Source organism: Scyliorhinus canicula, chromosome 2 (assembly GCF_902713615.1).
Source record: "Scyliorhinus canicula chromosome 2, sScyCan1.1, whole genome shotgun sequence".
Taxonomy (NCBI): domain Eukaryota; kingdom Metazoa; phylum Chordata; class Chondrichthyes; order Carcharhiniformes; family Scyliorhinidae; genus Scyliorhinus; species Scyliorhinus canicula.
This window is the reverse complement of record NC_052147.1, coordinates 82670647-82694273: the sequence shown is the minus strand read 5'-3', so window position 1 is coordinate 82694273 and position 23627 is coordinate 82670647. Positions and strand designations below refer to the sequence as shown.

Genomic DNA, 23627 nt, shown 5'->3' with positions numbered 1-23627 from the left:
ATTGGTCTCATTGGGTGTTTATGCTCCACATGCGCCTCCTCCCACCCTTCTTCATCTCACTCTTATCAGCTATCATGCATTTCCTATGTTCACAGAATCACAGAAGGAGGCTGTTCGACCTATCATGTCTGCACCACCTCTCTGAATGAGCAATTCACCTAACCACCTTGCAATATCTCACTCACTCTCACACTCTCACTGTCTCACACACACACGCTTCCGGAACCCAGCACATTCTTCTTTTTCAGGTAGGTGTAATTCCTTTTTGAATGCCTCTATTGAAGCTGCCTCCTCCAAATTCGCAGGCAGTATATTTCAGACCTTAACCACTCAGTGAATGAAAATGTTTTTCCTCATGTTGATTTTGCTTCTTTGGCCAATTACTTTAATTCAATCAGGGGAAGTTTCTCCCTACCTCCTCTGTCCTGATCCCTCGTGATTTTGAATACCTCTATCAAATCTCCTCTTGGTCTTGTCTTACCCAAGGAAAACAGTCCCAACTTTTGCAGCCTATTTCCATAACTGAAGTTCTTACCCAGAACCATTCTTGTCAACCCTTTAAGCACTCTCCAATGCGTTTACAACTTTACTAAAATGTGGCACCCTTCCTAGATGTAATTCTCCAACTGAGAAATTCGAAATGACCTCCTTGTTCTTGTTCACAATGGGTCTATTAAGCCTAAGATTTCTTCTTTGGCGATCACTCGCTAACAAGTATGATTGTCCACCTAAGAAACTCTGTGTCACTGGTTGTGAGTTCTATGGGTCCTTGCATGGCTAATGAGCCTGATCTTAGAACCACATCTCCGACCACACATTTGGCAGATGTTTCTGGGAGGTGGGATTGGCCCTTTGACTCGGGATCACTGGTATTCCTTTCTCAGGCTCTTTTCCGGGCCTTCTTTTGCTGTCGGGTGTTCTCAAAGAATTGTGTCCCTTCACTGAAGAGGTGCGTCCGAGTAGGTCTCTTCTGAGCAAGGGTCTCCCAGGCATTGGAGTCCATATTGCATTTTTTTTTACATTTAGAGTACCCAATTAATTTTTTTCCAATTAAGGGACAATTTAGTGTGGCCAATCTACCTACCCTACACATTCTTGGGTTGTGGGGACGAAACCCACACAGACACGGGGAGAATATGCAAACTCCACACGGACAGAGCCGGGATAGAACCTGGGACCTCGGCGCGTGAGGCAGCAATGCTAACCATTGCACCACCGTAGAACATAGAACATTACAGCGCAGTACAGGCCCTTCGGCCCTCAATGTTGCGCCGACCTGTGAAACCATTCGAAAGCCCATCTACACTATTCCCTTATCATCCATATGTTTATCCAATGACCATTTAAATGCCCTTAATGTTGGCAAGTCCACTACTGTTGCAGGCAGGGCATTCCACACCCTTACTACCCTCTGAGTAAAGAACCTACCTCTGACATCTGCCCTATATCTATCTCCCCTCAATTTAAAGCTATGTCCTCTCGTGCTAGCCATCACCATCCGAGGAAAAAGGCTTTTACTGTCCACCCTATCTAATCCTCTGATCATCTTGTATGCCTCAATTAAGTCACCTCTTAACCTTCCTCTCTATAACGAAAACAGCCTTAAGTCTCTCAGCCTTTCCTCATAAGATCTTCCCTCCATACCAGGCAACATCCTGGTAAATCTCCCCTGCACCCTTTCCATCCTTCCTTTAATGCGGCAACCAGAACTGCACGCAATACTCCAAATGCGGCCGCACCAGAGTTTTGTACAGCTGCAACATGACCTCATGGCTCCGAAACTCAATCCCTCTACCAATAAAAGCTAACACACCGTAATCCTTCTTAACAACCCTATCAACCTGGGTGGCAACTTTCAGGGATCTATGTACATGGACACCGAGATCTCTCTGCTCATCCACACTACCAAGAATCTTACCATTAGCCCAGTACTGTCTTCCTGTGACTCCTTCCAAAATGAATCACTTCACACTTATCTGCATTAAACTACATTTGCCAGCTCTGCAGCTTATCTATAACCTGCAACATCCTTCCGCACTGTCCACAACTCCACCGACTTTAGTGTCATCTGCAAATTTACTCACCCATCCTTCTGCGCCCTCCTCCAGGTCATTTATAAGTCATTTATGGTCATTTATGGAGTGGCTCCAAAACAGATCCTTGTGTCCACCACTAGTAATTGAACTCCAGGCTGAACATTTCCCATCAACCAGCACCCTCTGTCTTGAAAGGGAAAATGCTGGAAAATCTCAGCAAGTCTGGCAGCATCTGTAGGGAGAGAAAAGTGTTAATGTTTCGAGTCCGATGACTCTTTGTGGGGACGTAAAGGGCACAAATGTTGAACTCTTCTTTAGTCGCTCCGCTCCACTCCCTCCCAGAACAAGGATAGAGTCCCCCTCGTTCTCACATTTCATCCCACCAGCCTCCGTATGCAAAGCATAATCCTCCGCCATTTTCGCCAACTCCAGCGTGATACCACCACCAAACACATCTTCCCTTCACTCCCTTGGTCAGCATTCCGCAGAGACCATTCCCTCCAAGACAATCTAGTCCACTCCTCCACCATACCCAGCACCTCTCCCATCACCCATGGCACCTTCCCATGCAATCGCAGAAGGTGTAACACCTGCCCCTTTACCTCTTCCATGCTTAACATCCCAGGCATTCCAGGTTAAGCAGCGTTTCACTTGCATCTCTTCCAATTTGATCTGCTGCATTCGTTGCTCCCATTGTGGTCTCCTCTATATCAGAGAGACCAAACGCAGACTGGGTGATCTTCGGTCTGTGCGCATTCAGGATCCTGATCTTCCCGTTCCTTGCCATTTTAACGAAAGACCCTGCTGCTAGGCCCACATATCTGTTCTTGGCCTGCTGCTATGTTCCAGTAAAGCGCAAGCAAACTGGAGGAACATCATCTCATCTTTCGGTTAGGCACGCTGCAGCCTTCCAGTCTCAACATCGAATTCAACAACTTCAGATAATCAGCCCACCTCGACCCAATTGTTTTCATTTCAATTTAACTGTCTTTTACCATTTCTTTCTTTCTTTCTTAATAACATTTATTTTCTCCCCCCCCCCCCCCCATCTTATCCACCTTTCCTGCACCTTTTTTCTCTTTGCTTCCCCCTTCCCCTCCCCCCACACCTATAGTCTATCCTCTGATGTTAGTTTCCTTGCACAATTTTTGTCTTCTCTGGGGACTGCCATTAACACTAATTCCCTTGGTATCTGTGACCATTAGCACCCGGTTTCCCTGGGTTTCTGTGGCTATGACTCATCTTTCATTCTCACTCCACAGTATAAATATTTCCAACTTTCTCTGTCTGTTAGCTTTGACAAAGAATCATCGGACTCGAAACGTTAACTCTTTTATCTCCCTACAGATGCTGCCAGACTTGCTGAGGTTTTCCAGCATTTTCCCTTTCGTTTCCGATTCCAGCATCTGCAGTAATTTGCTTTCCACCACCCTCTGTCTTCTTACAGCGAGCCAATTACTGATCCAAACTGCTAAATCACCCTGAATCCCATGCCTCCATATTTTCTGCAATAGCCTACCGTGGGGAACCTTATCAAACGCTTTACTGAAATCCATATACACCACATCAACTGCTTTACCCTCTTCCACCTGTTTGGTCACCTTCTCAAAGAACTCAATAAGGTTTGTGAGGCACGACTTACCCTTCACAAAACCATGTTGACTATCCCTAATCAAATTATTCCTTTCTAGATGATTATAAATCCTATCTCTTATAAACCTTTCCAAAAGTTTTCCCACAACAGAAGTAAGGCTCACTAGTCTATCGTTACCGGGGTTGTCTCTACTCCCCTTCTTGAACAAGTGGCCAAGATTTGCTATCCTCCAGTCTTCTGGCACTATTCCTGTAGACAGTGCCGACATAAAGATCAAAGGCAAATCTCCCTAGTTTCCCAGAGAATCCTAGGATAAATCCCATCCGGCCCAGGGGACTTATCTATTTTCACACTTTCCAAAATTGCTAACACCTCCTCCTTCTGAACCTCAAGCCCTTCTTGTCTAGTAGCCTGTATCTCCGTATTCTCCTCGACAACATTGTCTTTTTCTTGCGTGAATACTGACGAAAAATATTCATTTAGTACCTCTCCTATCTCCTTGGACTCCACGCACAACTTCCCACTACTGTCCTTGACTGGCCCTACTCTTAGCCTCGTCATTCTTTTATTCCTGACATACCTACAGAAAGCTTTAGGGTTATCCTTGATCCTATCTGCCAAAGACTTCTCATGTCCCTTCCCGGCTCTTCTTAACTCTCTCTTAAGGTCCTTGCTAGCTAACTTGTAATACTCGAGCGCCATAACTGAACCTTCACGTCTCATCTTTACATAAGCCTCCTTGTTCCTCTTGACAAGTGATTCAACTACTTTAGTAAACCACGGCTCCCTCGCTCAATCACTTCCTCCCTGCCTGACGGGTGCATACTTATCAAGGACATGCAGTAACTGTTCCTTGACCGAGCTCCATATTTCAATTGTGCCCATCCCCTGCAGTTTCCTTCCCCATCCTATGCATCGTAAGTCTTGCCCCATTGCATCATAATTGCCTTTCCCCCAGCTATAACTCTTGCCCTGCAGTATATACCTATCCCTTTCCATCGCGAAAGTAAACGTAACTGAATTGTGGTCACTATCACCAAAGTGCTCACCTACCTCCAAATCTAGCACCTGTCCTGGTTCATTACCTAGTTCGAAATCCAATGTGGCCTCACCTCTTGTTGGTCTATCTACATACTGTGTCAGGAAACCCTCCTGCACACATTGGACAAAAATGGACCCATCCAAAATACTCGATCTATAGTATTTCCAATCAATATTTGGAAAGTTAAAGTCCCCCATAACAACTACCTTGTTACTTTCGCTCCTATCCAGAATCATCTTTGTAATCCTTTCCTCTACATCTCTGGAACTTTTTGGAGGCCTATAGAAAACTCCCAATGGGGTGACCTTTCCTTTCATAGAACATAGAACAGTACAGCACAGAACAGGCCCTTCGGCCCTCGATGTTGTGCCGAGCAATGATCACCCTACTCAAACCCACGTATCCACCCTATACCCGTAACCCAACAACCCCCCCCCCCCCCCCCCCCCTTAACCTTACTTTTTAGGACACTACGGGCAATTTAGCATGGCCAATCCACCTAACCCGCACATCTTTGGACTGTGGGAGGAAACCGGAGCACCCGGAGGAAACCCACGCACACACGGGGAGGACGTGCAGACTCCGCACAGACAGTGACCCAGCCAGGAATCGAACCTGGGACCCTGGAGCTGTGAAGCATTTATGCTAACCACCATGCTACCGTGCTGCCCCTTTCCTGTTTCTAACCTCAGCCCATACTACCTCAGTAGACGAGTCCTCATCAAACGTCCTTTCTGCCACCGTAATACTGTCCTTTACTGACAATACCACCCCTACCCCTCTTTTACCACCTTCCCTGAGCTTACTGAAATATCTAAACCCCGGAACCTGCAACAACCATCCTGTCCCTGCTCTAGCCATGTCTCCGAAATGGCCACAACATCGAAGTCCCAGGTACCAACCCATGCTGCAAGTTCACCCACCTTATCCCAGATGCTCCTGGCGTTGAAGTAGACACACTTTAAACCACCTTCCTGTATCTGAACCCCCCCCCCCCCCTCCCCCCTCCTGCACCATCCCTGTAGCCATGTGTTGGTTCTTGAAGCTGCTCAACGTTGATATTATTTCTGAGCTGTTTCTTCATATTCCACTGCTTCCATTGGAGTTTGATAGACATGGAGAAGCGGATGAGCCAGTAGTCTGTCCAGCAGTCATCTGCACTGGTGGTGAGGGCATCCTTTTGGCCTCGGGATCGGACGATGACTTGTTGAATCTGTGCCAGTTCTTTAATCGTGGTTGCCACGAGGAAGTCTTGAACTTCTCTTTGTAATGGAACAGTGTGTTCGTGATGAGAAGCTAGTGTCCCGCGCACTTGGTGAGCGGGAGAACCCCAAATTGAGTTGCAATTTCCAATACCTTCCTTACCCATCGTCCTTTCCAACACTGGCGTGAAGATTTCAAGGAGAATGTGGTGTCCACGGTGGAGTGCATGCCTTCTTTGGACTCATCATTGGTATCAAGGGTTGGAGCGAAGGCACTTGGCAAGTTCTCGGCAACTTGTAGACGGAGAGTCATGAGGCACTTGTTGACGCCGACAAGGAGCTCCAAGAGACGGTTGATGAGTTAATCCCTGATGGTGAATCCAATTCCATGCATCCTGGGCTACCCTTGGGTTTCCTTCCCAGAAGAAGGTATAACTACTGCCTTCGTCCACCAGCTACCTTCTGGTCTCCTGTGGGGCAGTGATGTCAATGTTGAAGTGTCTTGATTTCCTCTGGGTAGACACCTTGTGCGGGACATCTTTTAACATGTGTATGCTGTTGCACATCGGCAGACACATGGTCCTTAACAGAGGGCAGTTCCAGTGACAAAGATACCTCAACAATTGGGAACTACTGCTGCGGCCTTCATCTGCCATCACAAACATCGACACCATACGAGTATCTTCTGCTGATCCAATTTCTTTTGGATTGCGCTTTGTCTGGTCCCTCTCCTTTGACCTTACCGTCATAGGTGACCCTGCCAGGACTTTAAGCCTCCCAATGGCATCGCTCTCAGGATCAACAGAACACTCCAGCATCTCCACCACGGTAAAATGACAATCCATGGAAAAGGTTATTCGTAGAATATCACAGACTCCCTACGGTGCAGAAGGAGGCTGTTCGGCTCATCAAGTCTGCAAAAACCCTTCAAAAGGGCACCCTAGCCAGGCCCCACTCTATCCCTGCAACTCTGTAACTTTAAAAGGGCCTTGACTAGATAAATGTTTGGTAGGCTGTTTTCCCTGACTGAGGAGTATAGAACTAGGGGGTCACAATCCTCAGAGTAATAGGTCAAAAATTTAGGACCAAGGCGAGGAGCAATTTCTTCACTAGTCTTTGGAGTTGCTAGTCTTCAGAATTCTCTATCTCCGAGATCTGTCAATGCCCAGTTATTGAATATATTCAAGTCAGATTTGTAGATTTTGGAGGTGTAGGAAGGTGATGTTGAAGTGCAAGATCATCCATGATTGTATTGAATGGAAATACAGGCTTGAAGAGCCAAATGGCCGGCTCCTATTTCTTATGTTCTTTCATGTTACTATTACTGTGGGAAATTTATTCCTGATATTGAAATATCTTGCAATAATAGTTTTCATTCAACATCCCCCCCGCATCATATTATTGTCTGTCACAAAATCACAGAATAGTACAATACAGAAGAGGCCCATTGAGTCTGCACCAACCCATGAAAGAACCTGACCTGCCTACCTAATCCCGTTTGCCAGCACTTGGCCCATAGCCTTGAATGCTATGACATGCCAAGTACTCATCAAGGTACTTTTTAAAGGATGTGAGGCAGCCCGCCTCGACCACCCACCCAGGCTGTGCATTCCAGACCATCACCACCCTCTGGATAAAACAGATTTTCCTTACATCGTCCCTAAACCTCCTGCCCCTCACCTTGAACTTGTGTCCCCTCGTAACTGACCCTTCAACTAAGAGGAACAGCTGCTCCCTATCCACCCTGCCCATGCCCCTCATAATCTTGTACAGCTCGATCAGGTTGCCCCTCAGTCTTCTCTGCTCCAGCAAAAACAACTCAAGCCTATCCAAACTCTCTTCATAACTTAAATTTCCATCCCGGACAACATCCTGGTGATCGCCTCTGCACCCCTTCCAGTGCAATCACATCCTTCCTGTAATGTGGCGACCAGAATTGCACACAGTATTCCAGCTGTGGCCTCACCAAAGTTCTGTACAACTCCAACATGACCTCCCTGCTTTTGTAATCTATGCCTTGATTGATAAAGACAGGTGTCCCATAATGAAATGAAATGATAAGCCTTTTCATCACTCTATTAACCTGCTCTTCTGCCTTTAGAGATCTATGGGCAAACACTCCCAAGGTCCCTTTATTCCTCGGAACCTCCCAGTGTCAGGCCATTCTTTTACTTCCTTGTCAAATTACTCCTTCCAAAGTGTATCATCTCACACAAAGGTTAAATTCCATCTACCACTTTTCTGCCTCTTTGACTATCCCGTCTATATCTGCCTGTAACCACCCAGTCAGTCTTGGTGTCATCCGCAAACCTATTGATCCTACCCCTCACTCGGTCATTTATATATATGACAAACAATAGGGGACTCCGCACAGATCCCTGTGGTACGCCACTGGACATTGGCTTACAGTCACAAAAGCAGACATCTGCCATCACACTCTGCCTGCTACAGCTAAGCCAATTTTGAATCCACCTTATCAAGTTACCCTGTGTCCCATGTGCATTTGTCTTCTTTATAAGTCTCCCCAGTGGGACCTTGTCAAAGGCTTTGCTGAAATTCATGTAAACCACATTAACTGCACTACCATCATCTACACACCTGCTCACGTGCTCAAAAAAATGCCTCAATAAAAATATATATTTTTTGAAAATTTAGTTAAATTTGTTAGGCATGACTCCCCTCTGACAAAGCCATGCTGACTATTCCTGATCAAACCTTGCCTCTCCAAGTGGAGATATATCCTCTCCTTCAGAATTTTCTCCAATAGTTTCCTGACCACTGAAGTGAGACTCACTGGTCTGCAGTTCCCTGGCTTACCTGTACAACCTTTCTTAAATAGTGGGACCACATTAGCTGTTTTCCAGTCCTCTGGCACCTTACCCTGTGGCCAGAGAGGAATTAAAAATTTGGGTCAGAGCCCCTACAATATCAGGGTAGCACGGTAGCATGGTGGTTAGCATAAATGCTTCACAGCTCCAGGGTCCCAGGTTCGATTCCCGGCTGGGTCACTGTCTGTGCGGAGTCTGCACGTCCTCCCCGTGTGTGCGTGGGTTTCCTCAGGGTGCTCCGGTTTCCTCCCACAGTCCAAAGATGTGCGGGTTAGGTGGATTGGCCATGCTAAATTGCCCGTAGTGTTCTAAAAAGTAAGGTTAAGGGGGGCGTTGTTGGGTTACGGGTATAGGGTGGATACGTGGGTTTTAGTAGGGTGATCATTGCTCGGCACAACATCGAGGGCCGAAGGGCCTGTTCTGTGCTGTACTGTTCTATGTTCTATGTTCTAATATCCTCCCCCACCTCCTGTAGTGTCCTGGGATTTGTCCACTTTTGAGCCCGCCAACACCTCCAATATCTCCCTCTGGCAATTTGTTCACAAATCTCATAGGCACTCTCTACCTGAGTTCCATATCTACCTCCTCGTTCACTTGGTTGAAGACGGATATTAAATATTTGTTCAACACCCTGAAAGCCTCTCTTTTCCTTCTCATCGGATCCGGAATGTCTCTGGTCATCCAAGGTTCTCTGGGCTTGTTACTCCTGCCTATTACCCTAGAGGGAATGTGTTGGGCCTGTACCCTCCCCATTTCCTTTTTGAACGCCCCCACTGCTCTTCTGTAGGTTTCCCCACTATTAACTCTTTCCAGTCTATCTTGGCCAGATCCTGCCTTATTTTACTAAAATCTGCTCTCTCAGTCCAAACATTTTTTGCAACTTGTCTATTTCTTTGTACTAATTGATTCTGAAGAAACCCTATGCAAAGTAACCTATGCCGATATTGTTACAGCTTTGCAGGTGGGTTGTTCCATACATGGCAGCATTGAGTAGAGGATCCTTGAATGGTTGGGGTCTGTCAAGTGCGGCAGATGCATGGGAACCACCACCATCATGATCCCCTCCAAGCCTCATACGATCCTGACTTGAAATTATATCATCATTGTTTTATTGTTGTTGGATCAAAACCTTCAAACTCTGTTTCTAACAGCTTTGTGGTGTACCTGCACCAGATGGACTGCAGCAGTTCAAGAAGGAAACTCACCATCACATTCCTGAGGGCAATTAGGAATGGGCAACAAATGCTGGCCTAGCCAGTGACATCCTTTGAATAAATTAATTGAAAAATATATCCAACATTTCCAAATTCCAGATTCAGCACATGCAGTGTGCCTCTATGATTTTTTAGTGGTCGATTATGTTAAACAGTACATGAGGTGTCAGTAACTGATTATGTACTCGAGGGCAAGAAGGATTTTTAGACTCTGCAATATTGGTGTGCAGGACATTCAGATATAAGGATTTTCTGAATGCTCTGTTGAAGTATAGAACGATACAGCGCAGTACAGGCCCTTCGGCCCTCGATGTTGCACCGACATGGAAAAAAAACGAAAGGCCATCTAACCTACACTATGCCCTTATCATCCATATGCTTATCCAACAAATTTTTAAATGCCCTCAATGTTGGCGAGTTCACTACTGTTGCAGGTAGGGCATTCCACGGCCTCACCACTCTTTGCGTAAAAAACCCACCTCTGACCTCTGTCCTATATCTATTACCCCTCAATTTAAGGCTATGTCCCGTCGTGCTAGCCACCTCCATCCGCGGGAGAAGGAAATATATATATTCCATTGGTGGAATTTTATATTTTCTCCTGCTTAAGCAGCAATTTTAGTATGAAGCTTTTTGAGAAACTTGGCGCACGGTCTCATTTTAGGTTCAATTCTCTGTATTACACTCGGGAGTAAATTCATTAATTTTGTTTTTATTCAGAATAAACCCGGTAAACATGTGTTATATGGCTGCAGTGAACTGTTCAATGCTGGTCAATTCCTGAAACAGGTATTTTATTTTAATTATTTGTTAAGTTGTGGCATGTGGTATTGATTAAAATAGTAGATAAATGGGAGATTAACGGTAGCATGGTGGTTAGCATCAATGCTTCACAGCTCCAGGGTCCCAGGTTCGATTCCCGGCTGGGTCACTGTCTGTGTGGAGTCTGCACGTCCTCCCTGTGTGTGCATGGGTTTCCTCCGGGTGCTCCGGTTTCCTCCCACAGTCCAAAGATGTGCGGGTTAGGTGGATTGGCCATGCTAAATTGCCCGTAGTGTAAGGTTAATGGGGGGATTGTTGGGTTACGGGTATACGGGTTACGTGGGTTTAAGTAGGGTGATCATTGCTCGGCACAACATCGAGGGCCGAAGTGCTGTACTGTTCTATGTTCTATGTCAAGGTAATTGGTTCTGAGGTTCACCTTTTTAAAAAAAAAAGTCAACGATTTCTGCCATCAATGTTTAACGACGTATAGCTACAGAAAATGTGCTCAGAGATAATTAATTTCTTAATTAGTCCAATTAAGCTTCTGCTCAGATAACATGCTGTTGAACGTTAGGTGGAGGTGGTTAAGTTTTCTCTTGTTAGAGATGGTCATGCTTGGAACTTGCCACAGATGTTTCCAGTCACTTGCACTTGGATTTGGTTTTACAAGTAATGCAGATCCTATTGTTGGCTGATATGAGCTGCTTCATTGTTAGAGGAGTTCCTGATAGAGCTTAACACTGCCAAATTATCAGAAAATTGTCCTCCTCTTGATCTTATGCAATAAAGCACATTAGATGAAGATGGTCAAGGTTGCTGCCTTGGATGTTCTAGAACTCCAATCATGGGTCCTCCAACAAGTGTAGTTTTCTTCCTGTGACAGAAGTGAGTCCGACATCTGGTGGATTTTGCCATTGACCTTAATTTTTTCAACTTTGGCAGAATAGAAAAGCAGAATATTAAATGGAAAGTGAGTGCAAAATACTGCAATATAGAGGAATTTGGGTGTTCTCGTCAGTGAATCACAATAAGTCAGCATGCAGCTACAGCAAGTAATTAAGGAGGCATATGAAATATTAGTCATTATTGCAAGGGGAAGAGAATATTAAAATAGGGAAATCTTGCTTTAATTACATTGTTAAGACCACACTTGAAATGAAAAAAAAAATGAAAATCGCTTATTGTCACGAGTAGGCTTCAAATGAAGTTACTGTGAAAAGCCCCTAGTCACCACATTCCGGTGCCTGTTCCGGGAGCTGGTACGGGAATTGAACCGTGCTGCTGGCCTGCCTTGGTCTGCTTTAAAAGCCAGCGATTTAGCCCAGTGTGCTAAACCAGCCCCGACTATTGTGTACAATTTAGGTCCCCTTACTTAAGGAGGGATAAACTCTACAAGATGCACTATAGCATTCACTGAGGCTCCTTCAACAGCATCTTTCTAAATAACGGCCTCTACCATCTAGAACAGGCTTGTCCACTTGGAGCCATATTTGCATATTTTTCTCACTCAGGAGGCCGACAGCAAATTTCAGAAAGATAAGGTTTGGCACAAAATAAATGGAATTTCAAAAGGAAAGTTGAGATTTCAAGGAATTAACTAATTGCTGAGCAAAAGTACAGCAAAGTCAAAGTAATAAACTAAGTTTAAAAAAAGAGTAAGTGATAAAAATAACTGGAGTGTGAGAGTCAGTGAGTGTGAGTGGGTACGTGTGCACGTGTTGGTGTTTGGTATTTGGAGTGTCTCTCTAGTCTCTCGTTCTCAGCCTGCATCTTACACCCACCCACACACACCCACAGTCTCACGCAACCACCCACCTCTTGCTCCCATCCACACCCACTTGTTCCCAGATCCATCCACACTCACTCATTTGTACCCACCACAACCTCAATTACTTGATCGCTCCTAACAACACTTACACACCCGCACACTCGCTCCCACTCACACACCCTCACTCATTCCCAACTACACCCTCTCTCATTCCCACCCACACCCTCACTAACTCTTTGACTCCTACCCACTCTCTCTCTCACCCTCTCTCCTGCCTGCACACCCCCTCTTCCCCACTCAGACACCCTCGCTCCTACCACCCACACATTCCCTCACTCATTCTAACCCACTCACTCCCTCTCTCCCAACCACACGCTCCCCTTCTCCAACCCACTAAAGAAACCCTGGGCGATTGTATGGTCAATTTCAGCCCCACAGGCCCCAGACTCCCAGCATAAGTAAATTAGCCAACAATTTGTGTAAAATGTGTGGGATGTTTGGCCCTCAGCTATTCAATGACAGGCACCAGATTTGTAAGAACAAAGAAAATTGCAGCACAGGAACAGGCCCATCGGCCCTCCCAGCCTGCGCCGATCCAGATCCTTTATCTAAACCTGTTGCCTATTTTCCAAGGTCTACTTCTCTCTGTTCCCCACCTGTTCATATATCTGTTCAGATGCATCTTAAATGATGCTATTTTGCCCGCCTCTACCACCTCCGCTGGCAAAGCATTCCAGGCACCCACCACCCTCTGTGTAAAAAACTTTCCACGCACATCTCCCTTAAACTTTTCCCCTCTCACCTTAAAATCGTGACCCCTTGTAATTGACACCCACTCTCTTGGAAAAAGCTTGTTGCTATCCACCCTGTCCATACCTCTCATAATTTTGTAGACTTCAATCAGGTCTCCCCTCAACCTCCGTCTTTCCAATGAAAACAATCCGAATCTACTCAATCTTTCTTCATAGCTAGCACCCTCCATACCAGGCAACATCCTGGTGAACCTCCTCTGCACCCTCTCTAAAGCATCCATATCCTTCTGGTAATGTGGCAACCAGAACTGCACGCAGTATTCCAAATGTGGCCTAACCAAAGTCCTATACAACTGTAACATGACCTGCCGACTCTTGTACTCAATACCCCGTCTGATGAAGGCAAGCATGCTGTATGCCTTCTTGACCACTCTATCAACCTGCGTTGCCACCTTCAGGGTACAATGGACCTGAACTCCCAGATCTCTCTGTACATCAATTTTCCCCAGGACTCTTCCATTGACCATATAGTCTGCTCTTGAGTTAGATCTTCCAAAATGCATCACCTCGCATTTGCCTCGATTGAACTCCATCTGCCATTTCTCTGCCCAACTCTCCAATCTATCTATATTTTGCTGTATTCTCTGACAGTCTGCTTCGCTATCTGCAACTCCACCAATCTTAGTATCATCTGCAAACTTGCTCATCAGACCACTTATACCTTCGTCCAGATCATTTATGTATATCACAAACAACAGTGGTCCGAGCACAGATCCCTGTGGAACACCACTAGTCACCTTTCTCCATTTTGAGACACTCCCTTCCACCACTACTCTCTGTCTCCTGTTGCCCAGCCAGTTCTTTATCCATCTAGCTAGTACACCCTGAACCTCATACGACTTCACTTTTGCCATCAACCTGCCATGGGAAACCTTATCAAACGCCTTACTAAAGTCCATGTATATGACATCTACAGCCCTTCCCTCATCAATTAGCTTTGTCACTTCCTCAAAGAATTCTATTAGGTTTGTAAGACATGACCTTCCTTGCACAAAACCATGCTGCCTATCACTGATAAGTCTATTTTCTTCCAAATGTGAATAAGTCCTATCCCTCCGTATCTTCCCCAACAGTTTGCCTACCACTGACGTTAAGCTCACAGGTCTATAATTCGCTGGATTATCCCTGCTACCCTTCTTAAACAAAGGGACAACATTAGCAATTCTCCAGCCCTCCGGGACCTCACCTGTGCTCAAGGATGCTGCAAAGATATCTGTTAAGGCCCCAGCTATTTTCACCCTCTCTTCCCTCAGTAACCTGGGATAGATCCCATCTGGTCCTGGGGACTTGTCCACCTTAATAAGAACTAGGAGCAGGAGTAGGCCATCTGGCCCCTCGAGCCTGCTCCGCCATTCAATTAGATCATGGCTGATCTTTTGTGGACTCAGCTCCACTTTCCGGCCCGAACACCATAACCCTTAATCCCTTTATTCTTCAAAAAACTATCTATCTTTACCTTAAAAACATGTAATGAAGGAGCCTCAACTGCTTCACTGGGCAAGGAATTCCATAGATTCACAACCCTTTGGGTGAAGAAGTTCCTCCAACCTGCCCGCATCTATCCTATCTATTCCCTTCATAATTTTAAATGTTTCTATAAGATCCCCCCTCAGCCTTCTAAATTCCAACGAGTACAGTCCCAGTCTACTCAACCTCTCCTCATAATCCAACCCCTTCAGCTCTGGGATTAACCTAGTGAATCTCCTCTGCACACCCTCCAGCGCCAGTACGTCCTTTCTCAAGTAAGGAGACCAAAACTAAACACAATACTCCAGGTGTGGCCGCACTAACACCTTATACAATTGCAACATAACCTCCCTAGTCTTAAACTCCATCCCTCTAGCAATGAAGGACAAAAGTCCATTTGCCTTCTTAATCACCTGTTGCACTTGTAAACCAACCTTCTGTGACTCTCTAATGCCTTTTAGAATACCCAAAACCTCCCCCTTCCTTATGCCGACATGACCTAGGGTATTTAAATATCCATCCCTAACCTCAACATCCGTGATGTCCCTCTCCTTGGTGAATACCGATGCAAAGTACTCATTAAGAAGCTCACTCATTTCCTCTGACTCCACGCATAAATTCGCTCTTTTGTCTTTGATTGGGCCAATCCTTTCTCTAGTTACCCTCTTGCTCCTTATATACGAATAAAAGGCTTTGGGATTTTCCTTAACCCTGTTAGCCAAAGATATTTCATGACCCCTTTTAGCCCTCTTTATTGCGCGTAAGTCAAACACAAAAGAACTGTTTATTTATAACAAGAGAAACGTTAAGCATGTATTGGCGGTGATAGATGTTATGAGCCAGGGTTTAGAGGACCCCAAAGTACATCATGGAGTTCACCTGATCCACAACTTTTAATAGATTATGGTATGGGGAGCACACGGCCCACTCTACAGGTGCGGTACAGCAGAAATGAAAAAGTATTTTTTAAAGCAAAGCAATAATAATAAGAAGAATAATCGCTTATTGTCACAAGTAGGCTTCAATGAAGTTACTGTGAAAAGCCCCTAGTCGCCACATTCCGGCGCCTATTCGAGGAGGCCGCTATGGGAATTGAACCTGCGCTGCTGGCCTTGTTCTGCATTACAAGCCAGCTGTTTAGCTCACTGTGCTAAACCAGCCAGTGTTTATTCTATGAACTCAAGTTAACCTTTTTAAAACAAACAGTGAACATCCCCGCAACCATCAATTCAAATACAACCCCCAAAGAATACAACACTAAGTAATCCTTAATAACTTCCCAAACAGCATCCAGAAGACAAAAGAAACATCTTTTAACAGAAGCACATCAGGTTTAAATTCACTACTGAAAACATTTATAATTCTGAATTCACTAAATGATCAAGAGATAGTCTTTTCATGGCAGAGAGAACAACAGTACACCTGCTTTGTCTTGCTTCAGCTCCAACACTGAAAAGGAAACAAACACAACCTGCAGCAAACAACCTAAAACAAAAGTAAAAAGCTGACAGACAGCCCAGCTCCACCCACTCTATGACATCACTGCAGCAATAAACACCCATTTCTTAAAGTACTCTCACCACAGATATTTATATACTGACCCATTTATAAACACCCATTTCTTAAAGGTACTGTCACATGACACCCCCCCCCCCAAAGAAAAAATAAATAAACCATCAACTTCAAGATGGTTTCATTTTTCACCTTTTCCATCCTTTAAGAAATGCACACAATAAATATACTTTATCGTTTCAAAAAAAAACAACACATGCAAACAGGTAGAATAATATAGTCCTTTTTTTTTGTTCTTCTTGCTCCAACTGAAATTCTTCTTGATTGACACTCTCTTTGAACAAGAAGGTCCTTGCACAATCCATCCATTTCTCTATGCCTCAGCATTTCTCTTTAAAGTCAGATACTTTAGTTCAATTTGATCACAGAGTCCCTTACAATTCTCCAACACAGGAGCATTGGTTATCACAACTTTCAGGCAGTCAAATGCCTGTTGAAAGTCCGCTGTCCCCTGGAATTTTCGACGTTTATTCAGCAAGTCCAACAATGGAGCAATCATGCTACAGCAGAGGGCAGCAGAGCAGAGCTACTGATCAGCTGTTCTGGGGAAATTTGCATACGTGCAGTGCGGTCAGCCTAAGTTGAAGGTGAATCTGCGAAGGAGACCCGAGGCGTTTGAGAGAAGGCAATCATCCAGCAGAGGGCAGCAGAGCAGAGCTACTGATCAGCTGTTCTGGGGAAATTTGCATACGTGCAGTGCGGTCAGCCTAAGTTGAAGGTGGTTTGTGGAGAGGCTGTTGGCAAGTGACAGTTAAACCCGAAACACTTTGTGAGTGTTTCCCACCCTACCTCCTCCTCTAACCAACCCCCCCACCCCACGGTGGTTGGGAAGCGGGAGCAGGGGCCTGTCGTGAAGGTGAGTGAGTGCCTTTAAATTTGCTTACCTTTCAGCGGGAGCAGGGTTTGAGGTAATATCAGGTAAGCTTTTCCTTTCTTTTTCTTTTTCTTGTTTTTTTTTTAATCTAGAGGGGATGTCAGGGAAGGCAGTACAATGCTCCTCCTGCAGAATGTTTGAGGTGAGGGACGCCGTCAGTGTCCCTGCTGATTTCATCTGTGGGAAGTGCACCCAACTCCAGCTCCTCAAAAACCATGTTAGGGACCTGGAGCTTGAGCTGGATGAACTTCGGATCATTCGGGAGGCAGAGGGGGTCATAGATAGGAGCTTCAGGGAAGTAGTTACACCAAAGACTGGAGATAGATGGGTAACTGTAAGAGGGACTGGGAAGAAGCAGTCAGTGCAGGGACCCCCTGCGGTCGTTCCCCTGAGTAACAAGTATACCGTTTTGGATACTTGTGGGGGGACGACTTACCAGGGGTAAGCCATGGGGTACGGGCCTCTGGCACGGAGTCTGTCCCTGTTGCTCAGAAGGGAAGGGGGGAAAGGAGTAGAACATTAGTAATTGGGGACTCAATAGTCAGGGGCACAGATAGGAGATTTTGTGGGAGCGAGAGAGACTCACGTTTGGTATGTTGCCTCCCAGGTGCAAGGGTACGTGATGTCTCGGATCGTGTTTTCCGGGTCCTTAAGGGGGAGGGGGAGCAGCCCCAAGTCGTAGTCCACATTGGCACTAACGACATAGGTAGGAAAGGGGACAAGGATGTCAGGCAGGCCTTTAGGGAGCTAGGATGGAAGCTCAGAGCGAGAACAAACAGAGTTGTTATCTCTGGGTTGTTGCCCGTGTCACGTGATAGTGAGATGAGGAATAGGGAGAGAGAGCAATTAAACACGTGGCTACAGGGATGGTGCAGGCGGGAGGGATTCAGATTTCTGGATAACTGGGGCTCTTTCTGGGGAAGGTGGGACCTCTATAGACAGGATGGTCTACATCTGAACCTGAGGGGCACCAATATCCTGGGGGGGAGATTTGTTAGTGCTCTTTGGGGGGGTTTAAACTAATTCAGCAGGGGCATGGGAACCTGGATTGTAGTTTTGGGGTACGGGAGATTGAGAGTATAGAGGTCAGGAGCACAGATTTGACTTCGCAGGAGGGTGCCAGTGTTCAGGTAGGTGGTTTGAAGTGTGTCTACTTCAATGCCAGGAGTATACGAAATAAGGTAGGGGAACTGGCAGCATGAGTTGGTACCTGGGACTTTGATGTTGTGGCCATTTCAGAGACATGGATAGAGCAGGGACAGGAATGGTTGTTGCAGGTTCCGGGGTTTAGGTGTTTTAGTAAGCTCAGAGAAGGGGGCAAAAGAGGGGGAGGTGTGGCGCTGCTAGTCAAGGACAGTATTACGGTGGCGGAAAGGATGCTAGATGGGGACTCTTCTTCTGAGGTAGTATGGGCTGAGGTTAGAAACAGGAAAGGAGAGGTCACCCTGTTGGGAGTTTTCTATAGGCCACCTAATAGTTCTAGGGATGTAGAGGAAAGGATGGCGAAGATGATTCTGGAAAAGAGCGAAAGTAACAGGGTAGTTGTTATGGGAGACTTTAACTTTCCAAATATTGACTGGAAAAGATATAGTTCGAGTACATTAGATGGGTCATTCTTTGTACAATGTGTGCAGGAGGGTTTCCTGACACAATATGTTGACAGGCCAACAAGAGGCGAGGCCACATTGGATTTGGTTTTGGGTAATGAACCAGGCCAGGTGTTAGATCTGGAGGTAGGTGAGCACTTTGGAAACAGTGACCACAATTCGGTGACCTTTACGTTAGTGATGGAAAGGGATAAGTATACCCCGCAGGGCAAGAGTTATAGCTGGGGGAAGGGCAATTATGATGCCATTAGACATGACTTAGGATGTGTTGGTTGGAGAAGTAGGCTGCAAGGGTTGGGCACACTGGATATGTGGAGCTTGTTCAAGGAACAGCTATTGCATGTTCTTGATAAGTACGTACCAGTCAGGCAGGGAGGAATGGGTCGAGCGAGGGAACCGTGGTTTACCAAAGAAGTGGAATCTCTTGTTAAGAGGAAGAAGGAGGCCTATGTGAAGATGAGGCGTGAAGTTTCAGTTCGGGCGCTTGATAGTTACAAGGAAGCGAGGAAGGATCTAAAGAGAGAGCTGAGACGAGCAAGGAGGGGACATGAGAAGTCTTTGGCAGGTAGGATCAAGGAAAACCCAAAAGCTTTCTATAGGTATGTCAGGAATAAAAGAATGACTAGGGTAAGAGTAGGGCCAGTCAAGGACAGTGGTGGGAAGTTGTGTGTGGAGGCTGAGGAGATAAGCGAGATACTAAATGAATACTTTTCGTCAGTATTCACTCAAGAAAAAGATAATATTGTGGAGGAGAATGCTGAGATCCAGGCTATTAGAATAGATGGCATTGAGGTGCGTAGGGAAGAAGTGTTGGCAATTCTGGACAAGGTGAAAATAGATAAGTCCCCGGGGCCGGATGGGATTTATCCTAGGATTCTCTGGGAAGCCAGGGAAGAGATTGCTGAGCCTTTGGCTTTGATTTTTAGGTCATCATTGGCTACAGGAATAGTGCCAGAGGACTGGAGGATAGCAAATGTGGTCCCTTTGTTCAAGAAGGGGAGTAGAGATAACCCCGATAACTATAGGCCGGTGAGCCTAACGTCTGTGGTGGGTAAAGTCTTGGAGAGGATTATAAAAGATACGATTTATAATCATCTAGATAGGAATAATATGATTAGGGACAGTCAGCATGGTTTTGTGAAGGGTAGGTCATGCCTCACAAACCTTATTGAGTTCTTTGAGAAGGTGACTGAACAGGTAGACGAGGGTAGAGCAGTTGATGTGGTGTATATAGATTTCAGTAAAGCGTTTGATAAGGTTCCCCACGGTCGGCTATTGCAGAAAATACGGAGGCTGGGGATTGAGGGTGATTTAGAGATGTGGATCAGAAATTGGCTAGTTGAAAGAAGACAGAGAGTGGTAGTTGATGGGAAATGTTCAGAATGGAGTTCAGTTACGAGTGGCGTACCACAAGGATCTGTTCTGGGGCCGTTGCTGTTTGTCATTTTTATAAATGACCTAGAGGAGGGTGCAGAAGGATGGGTGAGTAAATTTGCAGACGACACTAAAGTCGGTGGAGTTGTAGACAGTGCGGAAGGATGTTGCAGGTTACAGAGGGACATAGATAAGCTGCAGAGCTGGGCTGAGAGGTGGCAAATGGAGTTTAATGTGGAGAAGTGTGAGGTGATTCACTTTGGAAAGAATAACAGAAATGCGGAATATTTGGCTAATGGTAAAATTCTTGGTAGTGTGGATGAGCAGAGGGATCTCAGTGTCCATGTACATAGATCCCTGAAAGTTGCCACCCAGGTTGATAGGGTTGTGAAGAAGGCCTATGGTGTGTTGGCCTTTATTGGTAGAGGGATTGAGTTCCGGAGCCATGAGGTCATGTTGCAGTTGTACAAAACTCTAATACTGCTGCATTTGGAGTATTGCGTACAGTTCTGGTCGCCTCATTATAGGAAGGACGTGGAAGCTTTGGAACGGGTGCAGAGGAGATTTACCAGGATGTTGCCTGGTATGGATGGAAAATCTTATGAGGAAAGGCTGATGGACTTGAGGTTGTTTTCGTTAGAGAGAAGAAGGTTAAGAGGTGACTTAATAGAGGCATACAAAATGATCAGAGGGTTAGATAGGGTGGACAGCGAGAGCCTTCTCCCGCGGATGGAGGTGGCTAGCACGAGGGGACATAGCCTTAAATTGAGGGGTAATAGATATAGGTCAGAGGTGGGTTTTTTACGCAAAGAGTGGTGAGGCCGTGGAATGCCCTACCTGCAACAGTAGTGAACACGCCAACATTGAGGGCATTTAAAAATTTATTGGATAAGCATATGGATGATAAGGGCATAGTGTAGGTTAGATGGCCTTTAGATTTTTTCCATGTCGGTGCAACATCGAGGGCCGAAGGGCCTGTACTGCGCTGTAATGTTCTATGTTCTAAAGCTTTTCCACAAATCTTCAATCAAAGAACTCCATCAGATGTTCTTCATGTTCTTTCCATGTCTGGCTGAAAATTACCAGATCGTCGATGTATACCGCACAATTGGGTAATCCTGAAGTGACCTTGTTAATGAACTGTTGAAATGTGGCTGGGGCATTTTTCATGCCAAATGGCTTAACTTTGAATTGGTATATACCAGCTGGAGTCACAAAAGCTGAAATCTCCTTCGCCCTTTCGGATAAATGTATCTGCCAGTAACCTTTAAGTAAATCCAGTTTGGAACTAAAAGCTGATTGTCCGACTTTCTCAATGCAATCCTCCAAATGTGGGACAGGATAAGAGTCCGTTCTTGGAACTGCATTAATCTTTCTATAGTCACACACAACCGTTGGGTACCGTTTGGTTTCGGTACCATTACTATGGGTGAGCTTAATTGGCTGCACCCCACTTCAATCATGCCATTTTTAAGCATACTCTCAATCTCTTTGTTAACCTGTGCCAATTTTAAAGGGTTAAGTCTGTATGGATGTTGTTTGATTGGAACAGCATTTCCCACATCTACATCATGTATAGCCATTTTAGTATTTCCCAATTTATCATTACGAACTTGCCCATGTGATATCAATAACTCTTTCAGGTCAGTTTGTTTTTCCTCTAGAAGGTAACTTAACAATTTATCCCAATTTTTAAGACCATCGTCATTTTCCAATTTAATTTGAGGTATGTCAAATTCACAGTCATGTGGATTTGATTCGTCACTAGGGGCTGGTTTAGCACGGGGGTAAATCGCTGGCTTTGAAAGCAGACCAAGGCAGGCCAGCAACAGGGTTCAATTCCCGTACCAGCCTCCCTGAACAGGCGCCGGAATGTGGCAACGAGGGGCTTTTCACAGTCACTTCATTTGAAGCCTACTTGTGACAATAAGCAATTTTCATTTCAATTTTCGTTTCACTTTGAGTTAGAATCATCATTAAAATCTCCTTTTTCTCTCCGTCCCTTTCAAAGTATCTTTTAAGCATAATCACATGACACACTCAGTGAGTTTTCCTTCTATCTGGCGTTTTTACCACACTAATTTCCTTTCAATCTGATAAGGTCCACAAAACCTTGCTTTTTGACCTACCACTGGTAACAATACCAAATCTTTATCTCCACAGGCGAAACTATGGGGCGCGATTCTCCGCCCGCAACGACGGGTCGGAGAATAGCGGGAGGGCCTTCCCGACATTTTTCCCGACCTCCTGCTATTCTCTTTCCCCCCCCCCCCCCCCACCACGGCCGCCCCACGACACGAATCGCTGCTCGCCGTTTTTTAGCGGCGAGCAGCGATTCTTCCCTATCCGATGGGCCGATTTCCCAGGCCTTTACGGCCATTTTCACGAATTTAAACACACCTGCTATCACAGTTCATGAAAACGGCCGCAAAGTGCCGTCCTGCACAACCATGCCACCGATTGGCACGGCCTCACCACGGGTACTCGTGCACTCTTTGTCCCTCCGCCGCCCCGCAGGATCAGTCCGCAGGGCGGCTGAGGGGCATGACGGACCGCGCATGCGCTGGTTTGACGCATATGCGCGATGACGTCATCCGCGCATGCGCGGGTTGGAGCCGTCCAACCCACGCATGCGCGGCTGACGTCATCGTGCGCGTCAGCCGCCGTGAGTCTTGGCGGCCGGGCTTAGCGAACGTTCGCTAAGCCTGCGCTGCCGTTCTTCCCGGGACCGCGATGCTAGCCCCGACCGGGGGGGTGAATCGAGTCCTGGGAGGGGGAGCGGAGGCTGCTGTGAAACACGGCCGGTTTCACGGCAGCCTTTACGACTCTCCGCATTTGTGGAGAATCGCGCCCATGAACTTTGGATTTCTTGTCTGCTACCCATTTCATCACATTTTGTGCAACTTTCAAATGTTGTCCAGCCAATTCACCTGCTCTGTTTAATCGTTACCTAAAATTTGACACGTAATCCAATAATGTAATTTCCGATTTCTCACTCACCAATTTTTCCTTAATCAATTTAAGTGGTCCTCTTACCTCATGACCAAAAATGAGTTCAAAAGGACTGAATTTGGTTGACTCATTTGGTGCATCCCTTTTTTCTTATAAATGTTTTTATTGGGATTTTTTTGAACAAGGTATAATTACCGTTATGTACACAGAATAAGAAACACATATATATATATATATATATATACACACATTTAGAGGAGAAGGGCACACCCCAACATAAAAAAAAATACAATAACATATGAAATGGAATAACTGGTGGGGTATTGTGCACCAGCTCGACAGCGGCATCTCTGTACATCTGGCAAAATTACCCACACCACATAAGTAGGCGACTGCCTGGGGGGGGGGGGGGGGGGGGGGGGGGGGGGGGGGGGGGGACTGGGGGGGACAAGCACACCTTTGGGTGCCGGGGAGCAAATCACAGTGTGCGATATTTGGCTGTACTGTGTGCTGCTGTCCC

The 23627-nt window shown here is 45.8% G+C and overlaps 1 protein-coding gene across 3 annotated transcripts in view; it reads left to right on the top strand.

Moving 5' to 3' along the window:
- scfd1 (sec1 family domain containing 1) overlaps positions 1–23627 on the top strand; it is a 355173-nt gene that overhangs the window by 330713 nt on the left and 833 nt on the right. For 2 of the 3 annotated variants that reach the window (XM_038781472.1, XM_038781490.1), the window contains one exon: positions 10637–10705. The exons of the other annotated variant lie outside the window; for it this stretch is intronic. In XM_038781472.1, coding sequence (XP_038637400.1) covers positions 10637–10705 — 69 coding nt within the window. The remainder of the gene's footprint in view (positions 1–10636; positions 10706–23627) is intronic. 3 annotated transcript variants of the gene reach the window in all.